General features: G+C 31.9%; 1 protein-coding gene across 1 annotated transcript; it reads left to right on the top strand.

Moving 5' to 3' along the window:
- Positions 1-23,211: 23,211 nt before the first annotated feature.
- LOC149936093 (3'-5' RNA nuclease TATDN2-like) lies at positions 23,212-24,150 on the top strand. Its single transcript, XM_090153624.1, has one exon. It carries the CDS (start codon positions 23,212-23,214, stop codon positions 24,148-24,150), a length of 939 nt encoding a protein of 312 aa, XP_090009750.1.
- The last annotated feature ends 658 nt before the right edge of the window (positions 24,151-24,808 follow it).

Here is a 24,808-nt window from a genome sequence, read left to right as displayed (position 1 = left end):
TGTTTGACTGAAGAAATTTACCAAAATTAGGAATTTCAACACGGCAATCTGCCCAATAAATGGATTTTGGAGCTGAAATTAATTCAAAATTTATATTTATTTTCTTAGTGTGGTTAACCAAACAGAGCTGCCAGCTTATTTATATCCATAATTATTCAAGTTTTTTGATTTGTTAATCAATTGCTAGTGTAAATGTATCTTCAAAACCCTGTTTGACTGAAGAAATTTACCAAAATTTGGCATTTCAACACGGCAATCTGCCAGATAAATGGATTTTGGAGCTGGAATTAATTCAAAATTTATATTTATTTTCTTAGTGTGGTTAACAAAACAGAGCTGTCAGGCTTATTTATATCAATAATTATTCAAGTTTATTGATTTGTTAAACAATTGCGAGTATCAATGTATCTTCAAAACCCTGTTTGACTGAAGAAATTTACCAAAATTTGTCATTTCAACACGGCAATCTGCCAGATAAATGGATTTTGGAGCTGGATTTAATTCAAAATTTATATTTATTTTCTTAGTGTGGTTAACAAAACAGAGCTGCCAGGCTTATTTATATCAATAATTATTCAAGATTATTGATTTGTTAATCAATTGCTAGTGTCAATTTTTCTTCAAAACCCTGTTTAACTGAAGAAATTTACCAAAATTTGGCATTTCAACACCGCAATCTGCCCAATAAATGGATTTTGGAGCTGGAATTAATTCAAAATTCATATTTATTTTCTTAGTGTGGTTAACAAAACAGAGCTGTCAGGCTTATTTATATCAATAATTATTCAAGTTTATTGATTTGTTAATCAATTGCGAGTATCAATATATCTTCAAAACCCTGTTTGACTGAAGAAATTTACCAAAATTTGGCATTTCAACACGGCAATCTGCCAGATAAATGGATTTTGGAGCTGGAATTAATTCAAAATTTATATTTATTTTCTTAGTGTGGTTAACAAAACATAGCTGCGGGGTTTATTTATATCAATAATTATTCAAGTTTATTGATTTGTTAATCAATTGCTAGTGTCAATGTTTCTTCGAAGACCTGTTTGACTGAAGAAATTTACCAAAATTTGGAATTTCAACACGGCAATCTGCCAGATAAATGGATTTTGGAGCTGGAAATATTCATAATTCTTAAGAATTAATTCAAAATTTATATTTATTTTCTTAGTTTGGTTAACAAAACAGAGCTGCCAGGCTTATTTATATCAATAATTATACAAGTTTATTGATTTGTTAATCAATTGCTAGTGTCAATGTTTCTTCAAAACCCTGTTTGACTGAAGAAATTTACCAAAATTTGGCATTTCAACACGGCAATCTGCCAGATAAATAGATTTTGGAGCTGGAAATATTCATAATTCTTAAGAATTAATTGAAAATTTATATTTATTTTCTTAGTGTGGTTAACAAAATAGAGCTGCCAGGCTTATTTATATCAATAATTATTCAAGTTTATTGATTTGTTAATCAATTGCTAGTGTCAATGTATCTTCAAAATCCTGTTTGACCGAAGAAATTTACCAAAATTTGGCATTTCAACACGGCAATCTGCCAAATAAATGGATTTTGGAGCTGGATTTATTTCAAAATTTATATTTATTTTCTTAGTGTGGTTAACAAAACAGAGCTGCCAGGCTTATTTATATCAATAATTATTCAAGTTTATTGATTTGTTAATCAATTGCTAGTGTCAATGTTTCTTCAAAACCCTGTTTGACTGAAGAAATTTACCAAAATTTGGCATTTCAACACGGCAATCTGCCAGATAAATAGATTTTGGAGCTGGAAATATTCATAATTCTTAAGAATTAATTGAAAATTTATATTTATTTTCTTAGTGTGGTTAACAAAATAGAGCTGCCAGGCTTATTTATATCAATAATTATTCAAGTTTATTGATTTGTTAATCAATTGCTAGTGTCAATGTATCTTCAAAATCCTGTTTGACCGAAGAAATTTACCAAAATTTGGCATTTCAACACGGCAATCTGCCAAATAAATGGATTTTGGAGCTGGATTTATTTCAAAATTTATATTTATTTTCTTAGTGTGGTTAACAAAACAGAGCTGCCAGGCTTATTTATATCAATAATTATTCAAGTTTATTGATTTGTTAATCAATTGCTAGTGTCAATGTTTCTTCAAAACCCTGTTTGACAGAAGAAATTTACCAAAATTTAGCATTTTAACACGGCAATCTGCCAGATAAATGGATTTTGGAGCTGGAATTAATTCAAAATTTATATTTATTTTCTTAGTGTGGTTAACAAAACAGAGCTGCCAGGCTTATTTATATCAATAATTATTCAAGTTTATTGATTGGTTAATCTATTGCTAGTGTCAATGTTTCTTCAAAATCCTGTTTGACCGAAGAAATTTACCAAAATTTGGCATTTCAACACGGCAATCTGCCAGATAAATGGATTTTAGAGCTGGAAATATTAATAATTCTTAAGAATTAATTCAAAATTTATATTTATTTTCTTAGTGTGGTTAACAAAACAGAGCTGCCAGGCTTATTTATATCAATAATTATTCAAGTTTATTGATTTGTTAATCAATTGCTAGTGTCAATGTTTCTTCAAAATCCTGTTTGACCGAAGAAATTTACCAAAATTTGGCATTTCAACACGGCAATCTGCCAGATAAATGGATTTTGGAGCTGGAATTAATTCAAAATTTATATTTATTTTCTTAGTGTGGTTAACAAAACAGAGCTGTCAGGCTTATTTATATCAATAATTATTCAAGTTTATTGATTTGTTAATCAATTGCGAGTATCAATGTACCTTCAAAACCCTGTTTGACTGAAGAAATTTACCAAAATTTGGCATTTCAACACGGCAATCTACCAGATAAATAGATTTTGGAGCTGGATTTAATTCAAAATTTTTATTTATTTTCTTAGTGTGGTTAACAAAACAGAGCTGCCAGGCTTATTTATATCAATAATTATTCAAGATTATTGATTTGTTAATCAATTGCTAGTGTCAATGTTTCTTCAAAACCCTGTTTGACTGAAGAAATTTACCAAAATTTGGCATTTCAACACCGCAATCTGCCAGATAAATGGATTTTAGAGCTCGAAATATTCATAATTCTTAAGAATTAATTCAAAATTTATATTTATTTTCTTTGTGTGGTTAACAAAACAGAGCTGCCAGGCTTATTTATATCAATAATTATTCAAGTTTATTGATTTGTTAATCAATTGCTAGTGTCAATATATCTTCAAAACCCTGTTTGACTGAAGAAATTTACCAAAATTTGGCATTTCAACACGGCAATCTGCCAGATAAATCGATTTTGGAGCTGGAATTAATTCAAAATTTATATTTATTTTCTTAGTGTGGTTAACAAAACATAGCTGCGGGGTTTATTTATATCAATAATTATTCAAGTTTATTGATTTGTTAATCAATTGCTAGTGTCAATGTTTCTTCGAAGACCTGTTTGACTGAAGAAATTTACCAAAATTAGGAATTTCAACACGGCAATCTGCCCAATAAATGGATTTTGGAGCTGAAATTAATTCAAAATTTATATTTATTTTCTTAGTGTGGTTAACCAAACAGAGCTGCCAGCTTATTTATATCCATAATTATTCAAGTTTTTTGATTTGTTAATCAATTGCTAGTGTAAATGTATCTTCAAAACCCTGTTTGACTGAAGAAATTTACCAAAATTTGGCATTTCAACACGGCAATCTGCCAGATAAATGGATTTCGGAGCTGGAATTAATTCAAAATTTATATTTATTTTCTTAGTGTGGTTAACAAAACAGAGCTGTCAGGCTTATTTATATCAATAATTATTCAAGTTTATTGATTTGTTAATCAATTGCGAGTATCAATGTACCTTCAAAACCCTGTTTGACTGAAGAAATTTACCAAAATTTGGCATTTCAACACGGCAATCTACCAGATAAATAGATTTTGGAGCTGGATTTAACTCAAAATTTTTATTTATTTTCTTAGTGTGGTTAACAAAACAGAGCTGCCAGGCTTATTTATATCAATAATTATTCAAGATTATTGATTTGTTAATCAATTGCTAGTGTCAATGTTTCTTCAAAACCCTGTTTGACTGAAGAAATTTACCAAAATTTGGCATTTCAACACGGCAATATGCCAGATAAATGGTTTTTAGAGCTGGAAATATTCATAATTCTTAAGAATTAATTCAAAATTTATATTTATTTTCTTAGTGTGGTTAATAAAACAGAGCTGCCAGGCTTATTTATATCAATAATTATTCAAGTTTATTGATTTTTTAATCAATTGCTAGTGTCAATGTATCTTGAAAACCCTGTTTGACTGAAGAAATTTACCAAAATTTGGCATTTAAACACGGCAATCTGCCAGATAAATGGATTTTGGAGCTGGATTTAATTCAAAATTTATATTTATTTTCTTAATGTGGTTAACAAAACAGAGCTGCCAGGCTTATTTAGATCAATAATTATTCAAGTTTATTGATTTGTTATCAATTGCTAGTGTCAATGTTTCTTCAAAGACCTGTTTGACTGAAGAAATTTACCAAAATTTGGCATTTCAACACGGCAATCTGCCAGATAAATGGATTTTGGAGCTGGATTTAATTCAAAATTTATATTTATTTTCTTAGTGTGGTTAACAAAACAGCTGCCAGGCTTATTTATATCAATAATTATTTAAGTTTATTGATTTGTTAATCAATTGCTAGTGTCAATGTTTCTTCAAAACCCTGTTTGACTGAAGAAATTTACCAAAATTTGGCATTTCAACACGGCAATCTGCCAGATAAATGGATTTTGGAGCTGGAATTAATTTAAAATTTATATTTATTTTCTTAGTGTGGTTAACAAAACAGAGCTGCCAGGCTTATTTATATCAATAATTATTCAAGTTTATTGATTTGTTAATCAATTGCTAGTATCAATGTATCTTTAAAACCCTGTTTGACTGAAGAAATTTACCAAAATATGGCATTTCAACACGGCAATCTGCCAGATAAATGGATTTTGGAGCTGGATTTAATTCAAAATTTTTATTTATTTTCTTAGTGTGGTTAACAAAACAGAGCTGCCAGGCTTATTTATATCAATAATTATTCAAGTTTATTGATTTGTTAATCAATTGCTAGTATCAATGTATCTTTAAAACCCTGTTTGACTGAAGAAATTTACCAAAATTTGGCATTTCAACACGGCAATCTGCCAGATAAATGGATTTTGGAGCTGGATTTAATTCAAAATTTATATTTATTTTCTTAGTGTGGTTAACAAAATAGAGCTGCCAGGCTTATTTATATCAATAATTATTCAAGTTTATTGATTTGTTAATCAATTGCTAGTGTCAATGTTTCTTCAAAACCCTGTTTGACTGAAGAAATTTACCAAAATTTAGCATTTCAACACGGCAATCTGCCAGATAAATGGATTTTAGAGCTGGAAATATTCAAAATTCTTAAGAATTAATTCAAAGTTTATATTTATTTTCTTAGTGTGGTTAGAAAAACAGAGCTGCCAGGCTTATTTATATCAATAATAACTCAAGTTTATTGATTTGTTAATCTATTGCTAGTGTCAATGTTCCTTCAAAACCCTGTTTGCCGAAGAAATTTACCAAAATTTGGCATTTCAACACGGCAATCTGCAAGATAAATGGATTTTGGAGCTGGAAATATTCATAATTCTTAAGAATTAATTCAAAATTTATATTTATTTTCTTAGTGTGGTTAACAAAACAGAGCTGCCAGGCTTATTTATATCAAAAATTATTCAAGTTTATTGATTTGTTAATCAATTGCTAGTGTCAATGTTTCTTCAAAACCCTGTTTGACTGCAGAAATTTACCAAAATTTGGCATTTCAACACGGCAATCTGCCAGATAAATGGATTTTGGAGCTGGAAATATTCATAATTCTTAAGAATTAATTCAAAATTTATATTTATTTTCTTAGTGTGGTTAACAAAACAGAGCTGCCAGGCTTATTTATATCAATAATTATTCAAGTTTATTGATTTGTTAATCAATTGCTAGTATCAATGTGTCTTTAAAACCCTGTTTGACTGAAGAAATTTACCAAAATTTGGCATTTCAACACGGCAATCTGCCAGATAAATGGATTTTGGAGCTGGATTTAATTCAAAATTTATATTTATTTTCATAGTGTGGTTAACAAAATAGAGCTGCCAGGCTTATTTATATCAATAATTATTCAAGTTTATTGATTTGTTAATCAATTGCTAGTGTCAATGTTTCTTCAAAACCCTGTTTGACTGAAGAAATTTACCAAAATTTAGCATTTCAACACGGCAATCTGCCAGATAAATGGATTTTAGAGCTGGAAATATTCAAAATTCTTAAGAATTAATTCAAAGTTTATATTTATTTTCTTAGTGTGGTTAGAAAAACAGAGCTGCCAGGCTTATTTATATCAATAATAACTCAAGTTTATTGATTTGTTAATCTATTGCTAGTGTCAATGTTCCTTCAAAACCCTGTTTGCCGAAGAAATTTACCAAAATTTGGCATTTCAACACGGCAATCTGCAAGATAAATGGATTTTGGAGCTGGAAATATTCATAATTCTTAAGAATTAATTCAAAATTTATATTTATTTTCTTAGTGTGGTTAACAAAACAGAGCTGCCAGGCTTATTTATATCAAAAATTATTCAAGTTTATTGATTTGTTAATCAATTGCTAGTGTCAATGTTTCTTCAAAACCCTGTTTGACTGCAGAAATTTACCAAAATTTGGCATTTCAACACGGCAATCTGCCAGATAAATGGATTTTGGAGCTGGAAATATTCATAATTCTTAAGAATTAATTCAAAATTTATATTTATTTTCTTAGTGTGGTTAACAAAACAGAGCTGCCAGGCTTATTTATATCAATAATTATTCAAGTTTATTGATTTGTTAATCAATTGCTAGTGTCAATGTTTCTTCAAAACCCTGTTTGACTGAAGAAATTTACCAAAATTTGCCATTTCAACACGGCAATATGCCAGATAAATGGTTTTTAGAGCTGGAAATATTCATAATTCTTAAGAATTAATTCAAAATTTATATTTATTTTCTTAGTGTGGTTAATAAAACAGAGCTGCCAGGCTTATTTATATCAATAATTATTCAAGTTTATTGATTTGTTAATCAATTGCTAGTGTCAATGTATCTTGAAAACCCTGTTTGACTGAAGAAATTTACCAAAATTTGGCATTTAAACACGGCAATCTGCCAGATAAATGGATTTTGGAGCTGGATTTAATTCAAAATTTATATTTATTTTCTTAATGTGGTTAACAAAACAGAGCTGCCAGGCTTATTTATATCAATAATTATTCAAGTTTATTGATTTGTTAATCAATTGCTAGTGTCAATGTTTCTTCAAAATCTTGTTTGACCGAAGAAATTTACCAAAATTTGGCATTTCAACACGGCAATTTGCCAGATAAATGGATTTTGGAGCTGGAATTAATTCAAAATTTATATTTATTTTCTTAGTGTTGTTAACAAAACAGAGCTGCCAGGCTTATTTAGATCAATAATTATTCAAGTTTATTGATTTGTTAATCAATTGCTAGTGTCAATGTTTCTTCAAAGACCTGTTTGACTGAAGAAATTTACCAAAATTTGGCATTTCAACACGGCAATCTGCCAGATAAATGGATTTTAGAGCTGGAAATATTCATAATTCTTAAGAATTAATTCAAAGTTTATATTTATTTTCTTAGTGTGATTAACAAAACAGAGCTGCCAGGCTTATTTATATCAATAATAACTCAAGTTTATTGATTTGTTAATCTATTGCTAGTGTCAATGTTTCTTCAAAACCCTGTTTGCCGAAGAAATTTACCAAAATTTGGCATTTCAACACAGCAATCTGCAAGATAAATGGATTTTGGCGCTGGAAATATTCATAATTCTTAAGAATTAATTCAAAATTTATATTTTTTCAATTCAATTCAATTCTTTTATTAAATATATCTTTTAAGGTTACTTGAGTTGTAGGGCTAAGTCATAATTGACTTGTAAGCCCTTGCGTGTTGTTCTCTTATTTTTAGAATTTTAGCAATATTAAAAAACATATATAAAAAATAACAAACATAAAAAAAAATATTACATAAAAAAGTTATGATTATTGAAACTTTCTTAATTTAAAGTGTGGTTAACAAAACAGAGCTGCCAGGCTTATTTATATCAATAATTATTCAAGTTTATTGATTTGTTAATCAATTGCTAGTGTCAATGTTTCTTCAAAACCCTGTTTGACTAAAGAAATTTACCAAAATTTGGCATTTCAACACGGCAATATGCCAGATAAATGGTTTTTAGAGCTGGAAATATTCATAATTCTTAAGAATTAATTCAAAATTTATATTTATTTTCTTAGTGTGGTTAATAAAACAGAGCTGCCAGGCTTTTTTATATCAATAATTATTCAAGTTTATTGATTTGTTAATCAATTGCTAGTGTCAATGTATCTTGAAAACCCTGTTTGACTGAAGAAATTTACCAAAATTTGGCATTTAAACACGGCAATCTGCCAGATAAATGGATTTTGGAGCTGGATTTAATTCAAAATTTATATTTATTTTCTTAATGTGGTTAACAAAACAGAGCTGCCAGGCTTATTTATATCAATAATTATTCAAGTTTATTGATTTGTTAATCAATTGCTAGTGTCAATGTTTCTTCAAAATCTTGTTTGACCGAAGAAATTTACCAAAATTTGGCATTTCAACACGGCAATTTGCCAGATAAATGGATTTTGGAGCTGGAATTAATTCAAAATTTATATTTATTTTCTTAGTGTTGTTAACAAAACAGAGCTGCCAGGCTTATTTAGATCAATAATTATTCAAGTTTATTGATTTGTTAATCAATTGCTAGTGTCAATGTTTCTTCAAAACCCTGTTTGACTGAAGAAATTTACCAAAATTTGGCATTTCAACACGGCAATCTGCCAGATAAATGGATTTTGGAGCTGGAATTAATTTAAAATTTATATTTATTTTCTTAGTGTGGTTAACAAAACAGAGCTGCCAGGCTTATTTATATCAAAAATTATTCAAGTTTATTGATTTGTTAATCAATTGCTAGTATCAATGTATCTTTAAAACCCTGTTTGACTGAAGAAATTTACCAAAATTTGGCATTTCAACACGGCAATCTGCCAGATAAATGGATTTTGGAGCTGGATTTAATTTAAAATTTTTATTTATTTTCTTAGTGTGGTTAACAAAACAGAGCTGCCAGGCTTATTTATATCAATAATTATTCAAGTTTATTGATTTGTTAATCAATTGCTAGTATCAATGTATCTTTAAAACCCTGTTTGACTGAAGAAATTTACCAAAATTTGGCATTTCAACACGGCAATCTGCCAGATAAATGGATTTTGGAGCTGGATTTAATTCAAAATTTATATTTATTTTCTTAGTGTGGTTAACAAAATAGAGCTGCCAGGCTTATTTATATCAATAATTATTCAAGTTTATTGATTTGTTAATCAATTGCTAGTGTCAATGTTTCTTCAAAACCCTGTTTGACTGAAGAAATTTACCAAAATTTAGCATTTCAACACGGCAATCTTCCAGATAAATGGATTTTAGAGCTGGAAATATTCAAAATTCTTAAGAATTAATTCAAAGTTTATATTTATTTTCTTAGTGTGGTTAGAAAAACAGAGCTGCCAGGCTTATTTATATCAATAATAACTCAAGTTTATTGATTTGTTAATCTATTGCTAGTGTCAATGTTCCTTCAAAACCCTGTTTGCCGAAGAAATTTACCAAAATTTGGCATTTCAACACGGCAATCTGCAAGATAAATGGATTTTGGAGCTGGAAATATTCATAATTCTTAAGAATTAATTCAAAATTTATATTTATTTTCTTAGTGTGGTTAACAAAACAGAGCTGCCAGGCTTATTTATATCAAAAATATTCAAGTTTATTGATTTGTTAATCAATTGCTAGTGTCAATGTTTCTTCAAAACCCTGTTTGACTGCAGAAATTTACCAAAATTTGGCATTTCAACACGGCAATCTGCCAGATAAATGGATTTTGGAGCTGGAAATATTCATAATTCTTAAGAATTAATTCAAAATTTATATTTATTTTCTTAGTGTGGTTAACAAAACAGAGCTGCCAGGCTTATTTATATCAATAATTATTCAAGTTTATTGATTTGTTAATCAATTGCTAGTATCAATGTGTCTTTAAAACCCTGTTTGACTGAAGAAATTTACCAAAATTTGGCATTTCAACACGGCAATCTGCCAGATAAATGGATTTTGGAGCTGGATTTAATTCAAAATTTATATTTATTTTCTTAGTGTGGTTAACAAAATAGAGCTGCCAGGCTTATTTATATCAATAATTATTCAAGTTTATTGATTTGTTAATCAATTGCTAGTGTCAATGTTTCTTCAAAACCCTGTTTGACTGAAGAAATTTACCAAAATTTAGCATTTCAACACGGCAATCTGCCAGATAAATGGATTTTAGAGCTGGAAATATTCAAAATTCTTAAGAATTAATTCAAAGTTTATATTTATTTTCTTAGTGTGGTTAGAAAAACAGAGCTGCCAGGCTTATTTATATCAATAATAACTCAAGTTTATTGATTTGTTAATCTATTGCTAGTGTCAATGTTCCTTCAAAACCCTGTTTGCCGAAGAAATTTACCAAAATTTGGCATTTCAACACGGCAATCTGCAAGATAAATGGATTTTGGAGCTGGAAATATTCATAATTCTTAAGAATTAATTCAAAATTCATATTTATTTTCTTAGTGTGGTTAACAAAACAGAGCTGCCAGGCTTATTTATATCAAAAATTATTCAAGTTTATTGATTTGTTAATCAATTGCTAGTGTCAATGTTTCTTCAAAACCCTGTTTGACTGCAGAAATTTACCAAAATTTGGCATTTCAACACGGCAATCTGCCAGATAAATGGATTTTGGAGCTGGAAATATTCATAATTCTTAAGAATTAATTCAAAATTTATATTTATTTTCTTAGTGTGGTTAACAAAACAGAGCTGCCAGGCTTATTTATATCAATAATTATTCAAGTTTATTGATTTGTTAATCAATTGCTAGTATCAATGTGTCTTTAAAACCCTGTTTGACTGAAGAAATTTACCAAAATTTGGCATTTCAACACGGCAATCTGCCAGATAAATGGATTTTGGAGCTGGATTTAATTCAAAATTTATATTTATTTTCTTAGTGTGATTAACAAAACAGAGCTGCCAGGCTTATTTATATCAATAATTATTCAAGTTTATTGATTTGTTAATCATTTGCTATTGTCAATGTTTCTTCAAAACCCTGTTTGACTGAAGAAATTTACCAAAATTTGGCATTTCAACACGGCAATCTGCCAGATAAATGGATTTTAGAGCTGGAAATATTCATAATTCTTAAGAATTAATTCAAAGTTTATATTTATTTTCTTAGTGTGATTAACAAAACAGAGCTGCCAGGCTTATTTATATCAATAATTATTCAAGTTTATTGATTTGTTAATCATTTGCTATTGTCAATGTTTCTTCAAAACCCTGTTTGACTGAAGAAATTTACCAAAATTTGGCATTTCAACACGGCAATCTGCCAGATAAATGGATTTTAGAGCTGGAAATATTCATAATTCTTAAGAATTAATTCAAAGTTTATATTTATTTTCTTAGTGTGATTAACAAAACAGAGCTGCCAGGCTTATTTATATCAATAATAACTCAAGTTTATTGATTTGTTAATCTATTGCTAGTGTCAATGTTTCTTCAAAACCCTGTTTGCCGAAGAAATTTACCAAAATTTGGCATTTCAACACGGCAATCTGCAAGATAAATGGATTTTGGCGCTGGAAATATTCATAATTCTTAAGAATTAATTCAAAATTTATATTTTTTCAATTCAATTCAATTCTTTTATTAAATATATCTTTTAAGGTTACTTGAGTTGTAGGGCTAAGTCATAATTGACTTGTAAGCCCTTGCGTGTTGTTCTCTTATTTTTAGAATTTTAGCAATATTAAAAAACATATATAAAAAATAACAAACATAAAAAAAAAATATTACATAAAAAAGTTATGATTATTGAAACTTTCTTAATTTAAAGTGTGGTTAACAAAACAGAGCTGCCAGGCTTATTTATATCAATAATTATTCAAGTTTATTGATTTGTTAATCAATTGCTAGTGTCAATGTTTCTTCAAAACCCTGTTTGACTGAAGAAATTTACCAAAATTTAGCATTTCAACACGGCAATCTTCCAGATAAATGGATTTTAGAGCTGGAAATATTCAAAATTCTTAAGAATTAATTCAAAGTTTATATTTATTTTCTTAGTGTGGTTAGAAAAACAGAGCTGCCAGGCTTATTTATATCAATAATAACTCAAGTTTATTGATTTGTTAATCTATTGCTAGTGTCAATGTTCCTTCAAAACCCTGTTTGCCGAAGAAATTTACCAAAATTTGGCATTTCAACACGGCAATCTGCAAGATAAATGGATTTTGGAGCTGGAAATATTCATAATTCTTAAGAATTAATTCAAAATTTATATTTATTTTCTTAGTGTGGTTAACAAAACAGAGCTGCCAGGCTTATTTATATCAATAATTATTCAAGTTTATTGATTTGTTAATCAATTGCTAGTATCAATGTGTCTTTAAAACCCTGTTTGACTGAAGAAATTTACCAAAATTTGGCATTTCAACACGGCAATCTGCCAGATAAATGGATTTTGGAGCTGGATTTAATTCAAAATTTATATTTATTTTCTTAGTGTGATTAACAAAACAGAGCTGCCAGGCTTATTTATATCAATAATTATTCAAGTTTATTGATTTGTTAATCATTTGCTATTGTCAATGTTTCTTCAAAACCCTGTTTGACTGAAGAAATTTACCAAAATTTGGCATTTCAACACGGCAATCTGCCAGATAAATGGATTTTAGAGCTGGAAATATTCATAATTCTTAAGAATTAATTCAAAGTTTATATTTATTTTCTTAGTGTGATTAACAAAACAGAGCTGCCAGGCTTATTTATATCAATAATTATTCAAGTTTATTGATTTGTTAATCATTTGCTATTGTCAATGTTTCTTCAAAACCCTGTTTGACTGAAGAAATTTACCAAAATTTGGCATTTCAACACGGCAATCTGCCAGATAAATGGATTTTAGAGCTGGAAATATTCATAATTCTTAAGAATTAATTCAAAATTTATATTTATTTTCTTAGTGTGGTTAACAAAACAGAGCTGCCAGGCTTATTTATATCAATAATTATTCAAGTTTATTGATTTGTTAATCAATTGCTAGTATCAATGTGTCTTTAAAACCCTGTTTGACTGAAGAAATTTACCAAAATTTGGCATTTCAACACGGCAATCTGCCAGATAAATGGATTTTGGAGCTGGATTTAATTCAAAATTTATATTTATTTTCTTAGTGTGGTTAACAAAATAGAGCTGCCAGGCTTATTTATATCAATAATTATTCAAGTTTATTGATTTGTTAATCAATTGCTAGTGTCAATGTTCCTTCAAAACCCTGTTGGCCGAAGAAATTTACCAAAATTTGGCATTTCAACACGGCAATCTGCAAGATAAATGGATTTTGGAGCTGGAAATATTCATAATTCTTAAGAATTAATTCAAAATTTATATTTATTTTCTTAGTGTGGTTAACAAAACAGAGCTGCCAGGCTTATTTATATAAAAAATTATTCAAGTTTATTGATTTGTTAATCAATTGCTAGTGTCAATGTTTCTTCAAAACCCTGTTTGACTGCAGAAATTTACCAAAATTTGGCATTTCAACACGGCAATCTGCCAGATAAATGGATTTTGGAGCTGGAAATATTCATAATTCTTAAGAATTAATTCAAAATTTATATTTATTTTCTTAGTGTGGTTAACAAAACAGAGCTGCCAGGCTTATTTATATCAATAATTATTCAAGTTTATTGATTTGTTAATCAATTGCTAGTATCAATGTGTCTTTAAAACCCTGTTTGACTGAAGAAATTTACCAAAATTTGGCATTTCAACACGGCAATCTGCCAGATAAATGGATTTTGGAGCTGGATTTAATTCAAAATTTATATTTATTTTCTTAGTGTGGTTAACAAAATAGAGCTGCCAGGCTTATTTATATCAATAATTATTCAAGTTTATTGATTTGTTAATCAATTGCTAGTGTCAATGTTCCTTCAAAACCCTGTTGGCCGAAGAAATTTACCAAAATTTGGCATTTCAACACGGCAATCTGCAAGATAAATGGATTTTGGAGCTGGAAATATTCATAATTCTTAAGAATTAATTCAAAATGTATATTTATTTTCTTAGTGTGGTTAACAAAACAGAGCTGCCAGGCTTATTTATATAAAAAATTATTCAAGTTTATTGATTTGTTAATCAATTGCTAGTGTCAATGTTTCTTCAAAACCCTGTTTGACTGCAGAAATTTACCAAAATTTGGCATTTCAACACGGCAATCTGCCAGATAAATGGATTTTGGAGCTGGAAATATTCATAATTCTTAAGAATTAATTCAAAATTTATACTTATTTTCTTAGTGTGGTTAACAAAACAGAGCTGCCAGGCTTATTTATATCAATAATTATTCAAGTTTATTGATTTGTTAATCAATTGCTAGTATCAATGTGTCTTTAAAACCCTGTTTGACTGAAGAAATTTACCAAAATTTGGCATTTCAACACGGCAATCTGCCAGATAAATGGATTTTGGAGCTGGATTTAATTCAAAATTTATATTTATTTTCTTAGTGTGATTAACAAAACAGAGCTGCCAGGCTTATTTATATCAATAATTATTCAAGTTTATTGATTTGTTAATCATTTGCTATTGTCAATGTTTCTTCAAAACCCTGTTTGACTGAAGAAATTTACCAAAATTTGGCATTTCAACACGGCAATCTGCCAGATAAATGGATTTTAGAGCTGGAAATATTCATAATTCTTAAGAATTAATTCAAAGTTTATATTTATTTTCTTAGTGTGATTAACAAAACAGAGCTGCCAGGCTTATTTATATCAATAATTATTCAAGTTTATTGATTTGTTAATCATTTGCTATTGTCAATGTTTCTTCAAAACCCTGTTTGACTGAAGAAATTTACCAAAATTTGGCATTTCAACACGGCAATCTGCCAGATAAATGGATTTTAGAGCTGGAAATATTCATAATTCTTAAGAATTAATTCAAAGTTTATATTTATTTTCTTAGTGTGATTAACAAAACAGAGCTGCCAGGCTTATTTATATCAATAATAACTCAAGTTTATTGATTTGTTAATCTATTGCTAGTGTCAATGTTTCTTCAAAACCCTGTTTGCCGAAGAAATTTACCAAAATTTGGCATTTCAACACGGCAATCTGCAAGATAAATGGATTTTGGCGCTGGAAATATTCATAATTCTTAAGAATTAATTCAAAATTTATATTTTTTCAATTCAATTCAATTCTTTTATTAAATATATCTTTTAAGGTTACTTGAGTTGTAGGGCTAAGTCATAATTGACTTGTAAGCCCTTGCGTGTTGTTCTCTTATTTTTAGAATTTTAGCAATATTAAAAAACATATATAAAAAATAACAAACATAAAAAAAAATATTACATAAAAAAGTTATGATTATTGAAACTTTCTTAATTTAAAGTGTGGTTAACAAAACAGAGCTGCCAGGCTTATTTATATCAATAATTATTCAAGTTTATTGATTTGTTAATCAATTGCTAGTGTCAATGTTTCTTCAAAACCCTGTTTGACTGAAGAAATTTACCAAAATTTGGCATTTCAACACGGCAAAATGCCAGATAAATGGTTTTTAGAGCTGGAAATATTCATAATTCTTAAGAATTAATTCAAAATTTATATTTATTTTCTTAGTGTGGTTAACAAAACAGAGCTGTCAGGCTTATTTATATTAATAATTATTCAAGTTTATTGATTTGTTAATCAATTGCGAGTATCAATGTATCTTCAAAACCCTGTTTGACTGAAGAAATTTACCAAAATTTGTCATTTCAACACGGCAATCTGCCAGATAAATGGATTTTGGAGCTGGATTTAATTCAAAATTTATATTTATTTTCTTAGTGTGGTTAACAAAACAGAGCTGCCAGGCTTATTTATATCAATAATTATTCAAGATTATTGATTTGTTAATCAATTGCTAGTGTCAATTTTTCTTCAAAACCCTGTTTGACTGAAGAAATTTACCAAAATTGGGCATTTCAACACCGCAATCTGCCAAATAAATGGATTTTGGAGCTGGAATTAATTCAAAATTTATATTTATTTTCTTAGTGTGGTTAACAAAACAGAGCTGTCAGGCTTTTTTATATCAATAATTATTCAAGTTTATTGATTTGTTAATCAATTGCGAGTATCAATATATCTTCAAAACCCTGTTTGACTGAAGAAATTTACCAAAATTTGGCATTTCAACACGGCAATCTGCCAGATAAATGGATTTTGGAGCTGGAATTAATTCAAAATTTATATTTATTTTCTTAGTGTGGTTAACAAAACATAGCTGCGGGGTTTATTTATATCAATAATTATTCAAGTTTATTGATTTGTTAATCAATTGCTAGTGTCAATGTTTCTTCGAAGACCTGTTTGACTGAAGAAATTTACCAAAATTTGGAATTTCAACACGGCAATCTGCCGATTAATGGATTTTGGAGCTGGAATTAATTCAAAATTTATATTTATTTTCTTAGTGTGGTTAACAAAACAGAGCTGCCAGGCTTATTTATATCAATAATTATTCAAGATTATTGATTTGTTAATCAATTGCTAGTGTCAATTTTTCTTCAAAACCCTGTTTGACTGAAGAAATTTACCAAAATTTGGCATTTCAACACCGCAATCTGCCCAATAAATGGATTTTGGAGCTGGAATTAATTCAAAATTTATATTTATTTTCTTAGTGTGGTTAACAAAACAGAGCTGTCAGGCTTATTTATATCAATAATTATTCAAGTTTATTGATTTGTTAATCAATTGCGAGTATCAATATATCTTCAAAACCCTGTTTGACTGAAGAAATTTACCAAAATTTGGCATTTCAACACGGCAATCTGCCAGATAAATGGATTTTGGAGCTGGAATTAATTCAAAATTTATATTTATTTTCTTAGTGTGGTTAACAAAACATAGCTGCGGGGTTTATTTATATCAATAATTATTCAAGTTTATTGATTTGTTAATCAATTGCTAGTGTCAATGTTTCTTCGAAGACCTGTTTGACTGAAGAAATTTACCAAAATTTGGAATTTCAACACGGCAATCTGCCCAATAAATGGATTTTGGAGCTGAAATTAATTCAAAATTTATATTTGTTTTCTTAGTGTGGTTAACAAAACAGAGCTGCCAGGCTTATTTATATCCATAATTATTCAAGTTTTTTGATTTGTTAATCAATTGCTAGTGTCAATGTTTCTTTAAAACCCTGTTTGACTGAAGAAATTTACCAAAATTTGGCATTTCAACACGGCAATCTGCCAGATAAATGGATTTTGGAGCTGGAAATATTCATAATTCTTAAGAATTAATTCAAAATTTATATTTATTTTCTTAGTGTGGTTAACAAAACAGAGCTGCCAGGCTTATTTATATCAATAATTGTACAAGTTTATTGATTTGTTAATCAATTGCTAGTGTCAATGTTTCTTCAAAACCCTGTTTGACTGAAGAAATTTACCAAAATTTGGCATTTCAACACGGCAATCTGCCCAATAAATGGATTTTGGAGCTGAAATTAATTCAAAATTTATATTTATTTTCTTAGTGTGGTTAACAAAACAGAGCTGCCAGGCTTATTTATATCAATAATTATTCAAGATTATTGATTTGTTAATCAATTGCTAGTGTCAATTTTTCTTCAAAACCCTGTTTGACTGAAGAAATTTACCAAAATTTGGCATTTCAACACCGCAATCTGCCCAATAAATGGATTTTGGAGCTGGAATTAATTCAAAATTTATATTTATTTTCTTAGTGTGGTTAACAAAACAGAGCTGTCAGGCTTATTTATATCAATAATTATTCAAGTTTATTGATTTGTTAATCAATTGCGAGTATCAATATATCTTCAAAACCCTGTTTGACTGAAGAAATTTACCAAAATTTGGCATTTCAACACGGCAATCTGCCAGATAAATGGATTTTGGAGCTGGAATTAATTCAAAATTTATATTTATTTTCTTAGTGTGGTTAACAAAACATAGCTGCGGGGTTTATTTATATCAATAATTATTCAAGTTTATTGATTTGTTAATCAATTGCTAGTGTCAATGTTTCTTCGAAGACCTGTTTGACTGAAGAAATTTACCAAAATTTGGAATTTCAACACGGCAATCTGCCCAATAAATGGATTTTGGAGCTGAAATTAATTCAAAATTTATATTTATTTTCTTAGTGTGGTTAACAAAACAGAGCTGCCAGGCTTATTTATATCCATAATTATTCAAGTTTTTTGATTTGTTAATCAATTGCTAGTGTCAATGTTTCTTTAAAACCCTGTTTGACTGAAGAAATTTACCAAAATTTGGCATTTCAACACGGCAATCTGCCAGATAAATGGATTTTGGAGCTGGAAATATTCATAATTCTTAAGAATTAATTCAAAATTTATATTTATTTTCTTAGTGTGGTTAACAAAACAGAGCTGCCAGGCTTATTTATATCAATAATTATACAAGTTTATTGATTTGTTAATCAATTGCTAGTGTCAATGTTTCTTCAAAACCCTGTTTGACTGAAGAAATTTACCAAAATTTGGCATTTCAACATGGCAATCTGCCAGATAAATAGATTTTGGAGCTGGAAATATTCATAATTCTTAAGAATTAATTGAAATTTTATATTTATTTTCTTAGTGTGGTTAACAAAATAGAGCTGCCAGGCTTATTTATATCAATAATTATTCAAGTTTATTGATTTGTTAATCAATTGCTAGTGTCAATGTATCTTCAAAATCCTGTTTGACCGAAGAAATTTACCAAAATTTGGCATTTCAACACGGCAATCTGCCAGATAAATGGATTTTGGAGCTGGATTTAATTCAAAATTTATATTTATTTTCTTAGTGTGGTTAACAAAACAGAGCTGCCAGGCTTATTTATATCAATAATTATTCAAGTTTATTGATTTGTTAATCAATTGCTAGTGTCAATGTTTCTTCAAAACCCTGTTTGACAGAAGAAATTTACCAAAATTTGGCATTTTAACACGGCAATCTGCCAGATAAATGGATTTTGGAGCTGGAATTAATTCAAAATTTATATTTATTTTCTTAGTTTGGTTAACAAAACAGAGCTGCCAGGCTTATTTATATCAATAATTATTCAAGTTTATGGATTGGTTAATCTATTGCTAGTGTCAATGTTTCTTCAAAATCCTGTTTGACCGAAGAAATTTACCAAAATTTGGCATTTCAACACGGCAATCTGCCAGATAAATGGATTTTGGAGCTGGAATTAATTCAAAATTTATATTTATTTTCTTAGTGTGGTTAACAAAACAGAGCTGTCAGGCTTATTTATATCAATAATTATTCAAGTTTATTGATTTGTTAATCAATTGCGAGTATCAATGTATCTTCAAAACCCTGTTTGACTGAAGAAATTTACCAAAATTTGGCATTTCAACACGGTAATCTGCCAGATAAATGGATTTTGGAGCTGGATTTAATTCAAAATTTATATTTATTTTCTTAGTGTGGTTAACAAAACAGTTGCGGGGCTTATTTATATCAATAATTATTCAAGTTTATTGATTTGTTAATCAATTGCTAGTGTCATTGTTTCTTCAAAACCCTGTTTGACTGAAGAAATTTACCAAAATTTGGAATTTCAACACGGCAATCTGCCCAATAAATGGATTTTGGAGCTGAAATTAATTCAAAATTTATATTTATTTTCTTAGTGTGGTTAACAAAACAGAGCTGCCAGGCTTATTTATATCCATAATTATTCAAGTTTTTTGATTTGTTAATCAATTGCTAGTGTAAATATATCTTCAAAACCCTGTTTGACTGAAGAAATTTACCAAAATTTGGCATTTCAACACGGCAATCTGCCAGATAAATGGATTTTGGAGCTGGAATTAATTCAAAATTTATATTTATTTTCTTAGTGTGGTTAACAAAACAGAGCTGCCAGGCTTATTTATATCAATAATTATTCAAGTTTATTGATTTGTTAATCAATTGCTAGTGTCAATATATCTTCAAAACCCTGTTTGACTGAAGAAATTTACCAAAATTTGGCATTTCAACACGGCAATCTGCCAGATAAATCGATTTTGGAGCTGGAATTAATTCAAAATTTATATTTATTGTCTTAGTGTGGTTAACAAAACATAGCTGCGGGGTTTATTTATATCAATAATTATTCAAGTTTATTGATTTGTTAATCAATTGCTAGTGTCAATGTTTCTTCGAAGACCTGTTTGACTGAAGAAATTTACCAAAATTTGGAATTTCAACACGGCAATCTGCCCAATAAATGGATTTTGGAGCTGAAATTAATTCAAAATTTATATTTATTTTCTTAGTGTGGTTAACAAAACAGAGCTGCCAGGCTTATTTATATCCATAATTATTCAAGTTTTTTGATTTGTTAATCAATTGCTAGTGTAAATATATCTTCAAAACCCTGTTTGACTGAAGAAATTTACCAAAATTTGGCATTTCAACACGGCAATCTGCCAGATAAATGGATTTTGGAGCTGGAATTAATTCAAAATTTATATTTATTTTCTTAGTGTGGTTAACAAAACAGAGCTGCCAGGCTTATTTATATCAAAAATTATTCAAGTTTATTGATTTGTTAATCAATTGCTAGTGTCAATGTTTCTTCAAAACCCTGTTTGACTGCAGAAATTTACCAAAATTTGGCATTTCAACACGGCAATCTGCCAGATAAATGGATTTTGGAGCTGGAAATATTCATAATTCTTAAGAATTTATTCAAAATTTATATTTATTTTCTTAGTGTGGTTAACAAAACAGAGCTGCCAGGCTTATTTATATCAAAAATTATTCAAGTTTATTGATTTGTTAATCAATTGCTAGTATCAATGTGTCTTTAAAACCCTGTTTGACTGAAGATGTAACGGGGAGTCATTTACGGGAAGCCTCGGTGGGTTTTGTTTATGGTTTGGTTGCAGGAGCGATGGAGAGATGGCGCCACCAGTCCAGCGGCGGGAGTCTTATCTGGAGTTCAAGGGTTGACATCGGCGGGCTTTTTGGACGTTATAAGGCGGTGCTTACAGGAGGCCGATGGTTAATTGTAAACCTGGACTCGGTGGAAAGGTTATCGAACTGTATACACGATATCGGAGCGCAGAATAAAGACTTGTTTTTTAAAGTTATCATTTACTTAATTGTTTAATCGAACTCAACGGTCAAACCTTGACCTCGTCTTCCCCTACATTTTTGGAGGCTCCGCCGAGATAATTTTTTTTTCCGCTGATCGTAAGTTTTGGAGGTTTTTCCGCAATGTCTTTCCTATGGTGAATGGGCTGGTTTTAGTATTTTTATACAAGGTTCTATGTGGGCTATCTTCTGATGGTCTTGGTTTATTTTTAATGGGGCTTATGGAAAGTTTTTAAATGGGGAAGGGTTTCTTTATAGCTTGTTTTCTATAATGAGAGACATGGTTGGTGGCGGTTCTATCTGGGGTCCGTTGGTTGTGGTATTAATTGCTGGGGCAATATTACGGTTGATGGTTGGGGATATCGGGGTCGATCGACTGGTTGACTTAGAACATAGGTTTCTTTCGGGTTTGTCGTCATGGTTTGCGATGGTTCGGAGTTGTAGAGACAGGAGGTTACGGAGTTGTGGGATGGTGGAGGATGGTTTTCCATGGCGGCCCGGCTGGCACGTGGGCGGTGGAATTCGGGACGAATTGATTATTTGCCCTTCCTAGGGGGTTAGCCGGGGAGAGTTGGTGCGGTTGTCGTCGTCTGGGACTGAAGCGGGAAGCATAATGATGATCTTCACCTGGCTCGTCTCGGGGCTGGTTCTGGTGGGTTGAGGAGGATTTCTGTCGGCGACGGGTTTACCTTGGCGGGCACTATCAAACTGGTAGTTGGAAACTCGAACCGGGGGCGGACGTCGGGCGGCAGTTCCGTCAGCTTCATTGGGGATCCAGAGAGCGGGATTTTTCGGTGATTTCTTATCACGTCGGTAACGTACATACTGGCGAATTTGTCCCTCTTCTTGGTTCTGGACGGGGTATCGCTGCGTTTTCTTTGTTCGGCTCTCCGAAGCAGGGTGGTCCGTGTAGGGGGTTCAGGCTTGGTAACACTACGGCTGGAGAAATAGGGGAACAGGGTCATTGGAGCTGTGGTCCGCTGAGGGGGGACGTGGTGCAATTGGAGGAACTACCCGGGTGGCCTCGGGGACCATGCTGTTGGGTTGAAGGGGTTTTGCGACGGGTTACCTTGATGGGCTTCATCATTACTTCTGATGGTTCTAAGCTGAAATCGAGGGGGGATTCTGGTCGGCAATTCCTTCATAGGGAATGTCAGGGGTGGAGTTCTGTCTTCTTGCGTATGTCTTTTCCGGTGGACGCGGCCCGGGGTTTTCTCTGTCAAGGGTTTTTCTCTGTGGTGGGCCGGGCAGTGGACCTGGGGCCGGGATTCTGGGCATGTGTTGACTTTGCCTGGGCGTTATGGGTGGAACCGGTTGCTGGTTAGTCGGGGAAAATGTCCTCGGCGTGGTGTTTATGATATTACTCCAGGGCCGGTTCGGAAAGCTACGGTCGGGTCCTCAGGGTGCGACGTATCTTCGGGATCATTTTGGCCATGGGTTGAGATTGGATGGTTTTTTTTGTCTTGGCCAGTTGGGGGTTCTCCTTTTGTAACGACTAGGGAATCTTTGTAGTAATTTAGATGGTAAGTTGCAGGTATGTCGGAAGAGGTATTGGATCCTGGGGTGGTCGAGGACGTACTCTTGCTGAGTGATGGTGGCAGGGACGAGTTGGTGGAGGTCGAACGTCTGGTGGTGCGTCGTGCGGCTGGGGTCGGAGGTTTTGGACAGGCGTTACTGTTGGAGGTTTTGGAGGCAGCGGCGGTGTTGGAGAAAGGGTCTGAGGATTCGGATGTTCCGGTGAAGCAGGGTTCTGAGGAAGTTCCGTCCATGGTTCCGGTTGCTTCGCAAATGGTACCGGTTGTTGGTCCGTCGGCGGTGGCTACCGTTTGTTTGGACGTCTCGGTGGGTTCTCGACCGTCGGAGGCTCAGGCAGCGTTGGAGAGGTGTGCTTTTCGGCATTTGGATGGGTTTGGGTACATTACCCAGATTTCTAAGAAGCTGGTCTGGCCGGCTGATATGTCATTTGATCGGTTGGTGGAGTTAAAGCCTGGATATTTCGGGGACGGCTTCGTCGGGTGCGTCTCTAATTTGGCTCTTCCGGCTACTTTGCCGGTGGCATTGGATCGGTTGGTGGCGAATTCTCGGGTTTGGGTGGTGGTCGGTGTGCCGCCGAGGAATGCGTTGGATGGAAGTGTCGCCGGGTTTTCGGTGGCAATTGAGGGCATTTTGAGGCATAATCGGGTGGTAGGGATCGGTGCGTGTGGACTGGATCGGAGCATTAGGGGTCGGGTTCCATACTCGGTCCAGCGAGCGTTGTTCATTGCTCAGCTTGAGCTGGCCCGGCGGTATCAGTTTCCGGTCGTGGTGCAGTGTCGGGGGGCGTATTCGGAGGTGTTTCGGTTACTTAAAGAATATGTCGGACGGTCGCAACACATTTTGCTTCATAATTTCTCGGGGTCTCGGTGGGACGCGGACCAATTCTTAGGGTATTTTCCGAACCTGTGGCTGGGATACTCTCCCATGGCCACTTTTCCGTCTTTGGGGCCGGCCCGGGAAGTGTTTCGGCGGGCTGCGATAGGTCGGATTGTGGTGGAATCAGCTGCACCATTGTTTGTTCCTGGGGGTCTGCCGGTGGACTATTTTTCGGACGTCTCGGTTCCGCTGCCGGGCCTTGCGGGGGTGTTAGTACATCGGTTGGCTACTTTGCGGGGTTGTGCGGTGGATCCTCTGGCGGCGGCTCTGTTGGAGAACGTTCAGCAGTTGTACGGTATTTATTTATCGGTTTGAAGTTTCGGCTGGTTTTTTCAATAAAGTCTCTTTGATCAATTCTCTTGTTTCCGTTTTTTCCGAGGCTTCCCTTTTTTGGGGTGGGGGAAGATGTAACGGGGAGTCATTTACGGGAAGCCTCGGTGGGTTTTGTTTATGGTTTGGTTGCAGGAGCGATGGAGAGATGGCGCCACCAGTCCAGCGGCGGGAGTCTTATCTGGAGTTCAAGGGTTGACATCGGCGGGCTTTTTGGACGTTATAAGGCGGTGCTTACAGGAGGCCGATGGTTAATTGTAAACCTGGACTCGGTGGAAAGGTTATCGAACTGTATACACGATATCGGAGCGCAGAATAAAGACTTGTTTTTTAAAGTTATCATTTACTTAATTGTTTAATCGAACTCAACGGTCAAACCTTGACCTCGTCTTCCTTTACAAAGAAATTTACCAAAATTTGGCATTTCAACACGGCAATCTGCCAGATAAATGGATTTTAGAGCTGGAAATATTCATAATTCTTAAGAATTAATTCAAAGTTTATATTTATTTTCTTAGTGTGATTAACAAAACAGAGCTGCCAGGCTTATTTATATCAATAATAACTCAAGTTTATTGATTTGTTAATCTATTGCTAGTGTCAATGTTTCTTCAAAACCTTGTTTGCCGAAGAAATTTACCAA

This window comes from Leiobunum rupestre, chromosome 7 (assembly GCF_980474605.1).
Source record: "Leiobunum rupestre chromosome 7, qqLeiRupe1.1.hap1, whole genome shotgun sequence".
Lineage (NCBI taxonomy): Eukaryota > Metazoa > Arthropoda > Arachnida > Opiliones > Sclerosomatidae > Leiobunum > Leiobunum rupestre.
This window is presented reverse-complemented; position numbering and strand designations above follow the sequence as displayed.

What these genes read in the sequence shown, in the direction of transcription:
- LOC149936093 (XM_090153624.1), top strand. Translation starts at nt 23,212, where the DNA reads ATGGTACCGGTTGTTGGTCCGTCGGCGGTGGCTACCGTTTGTTTGGAC.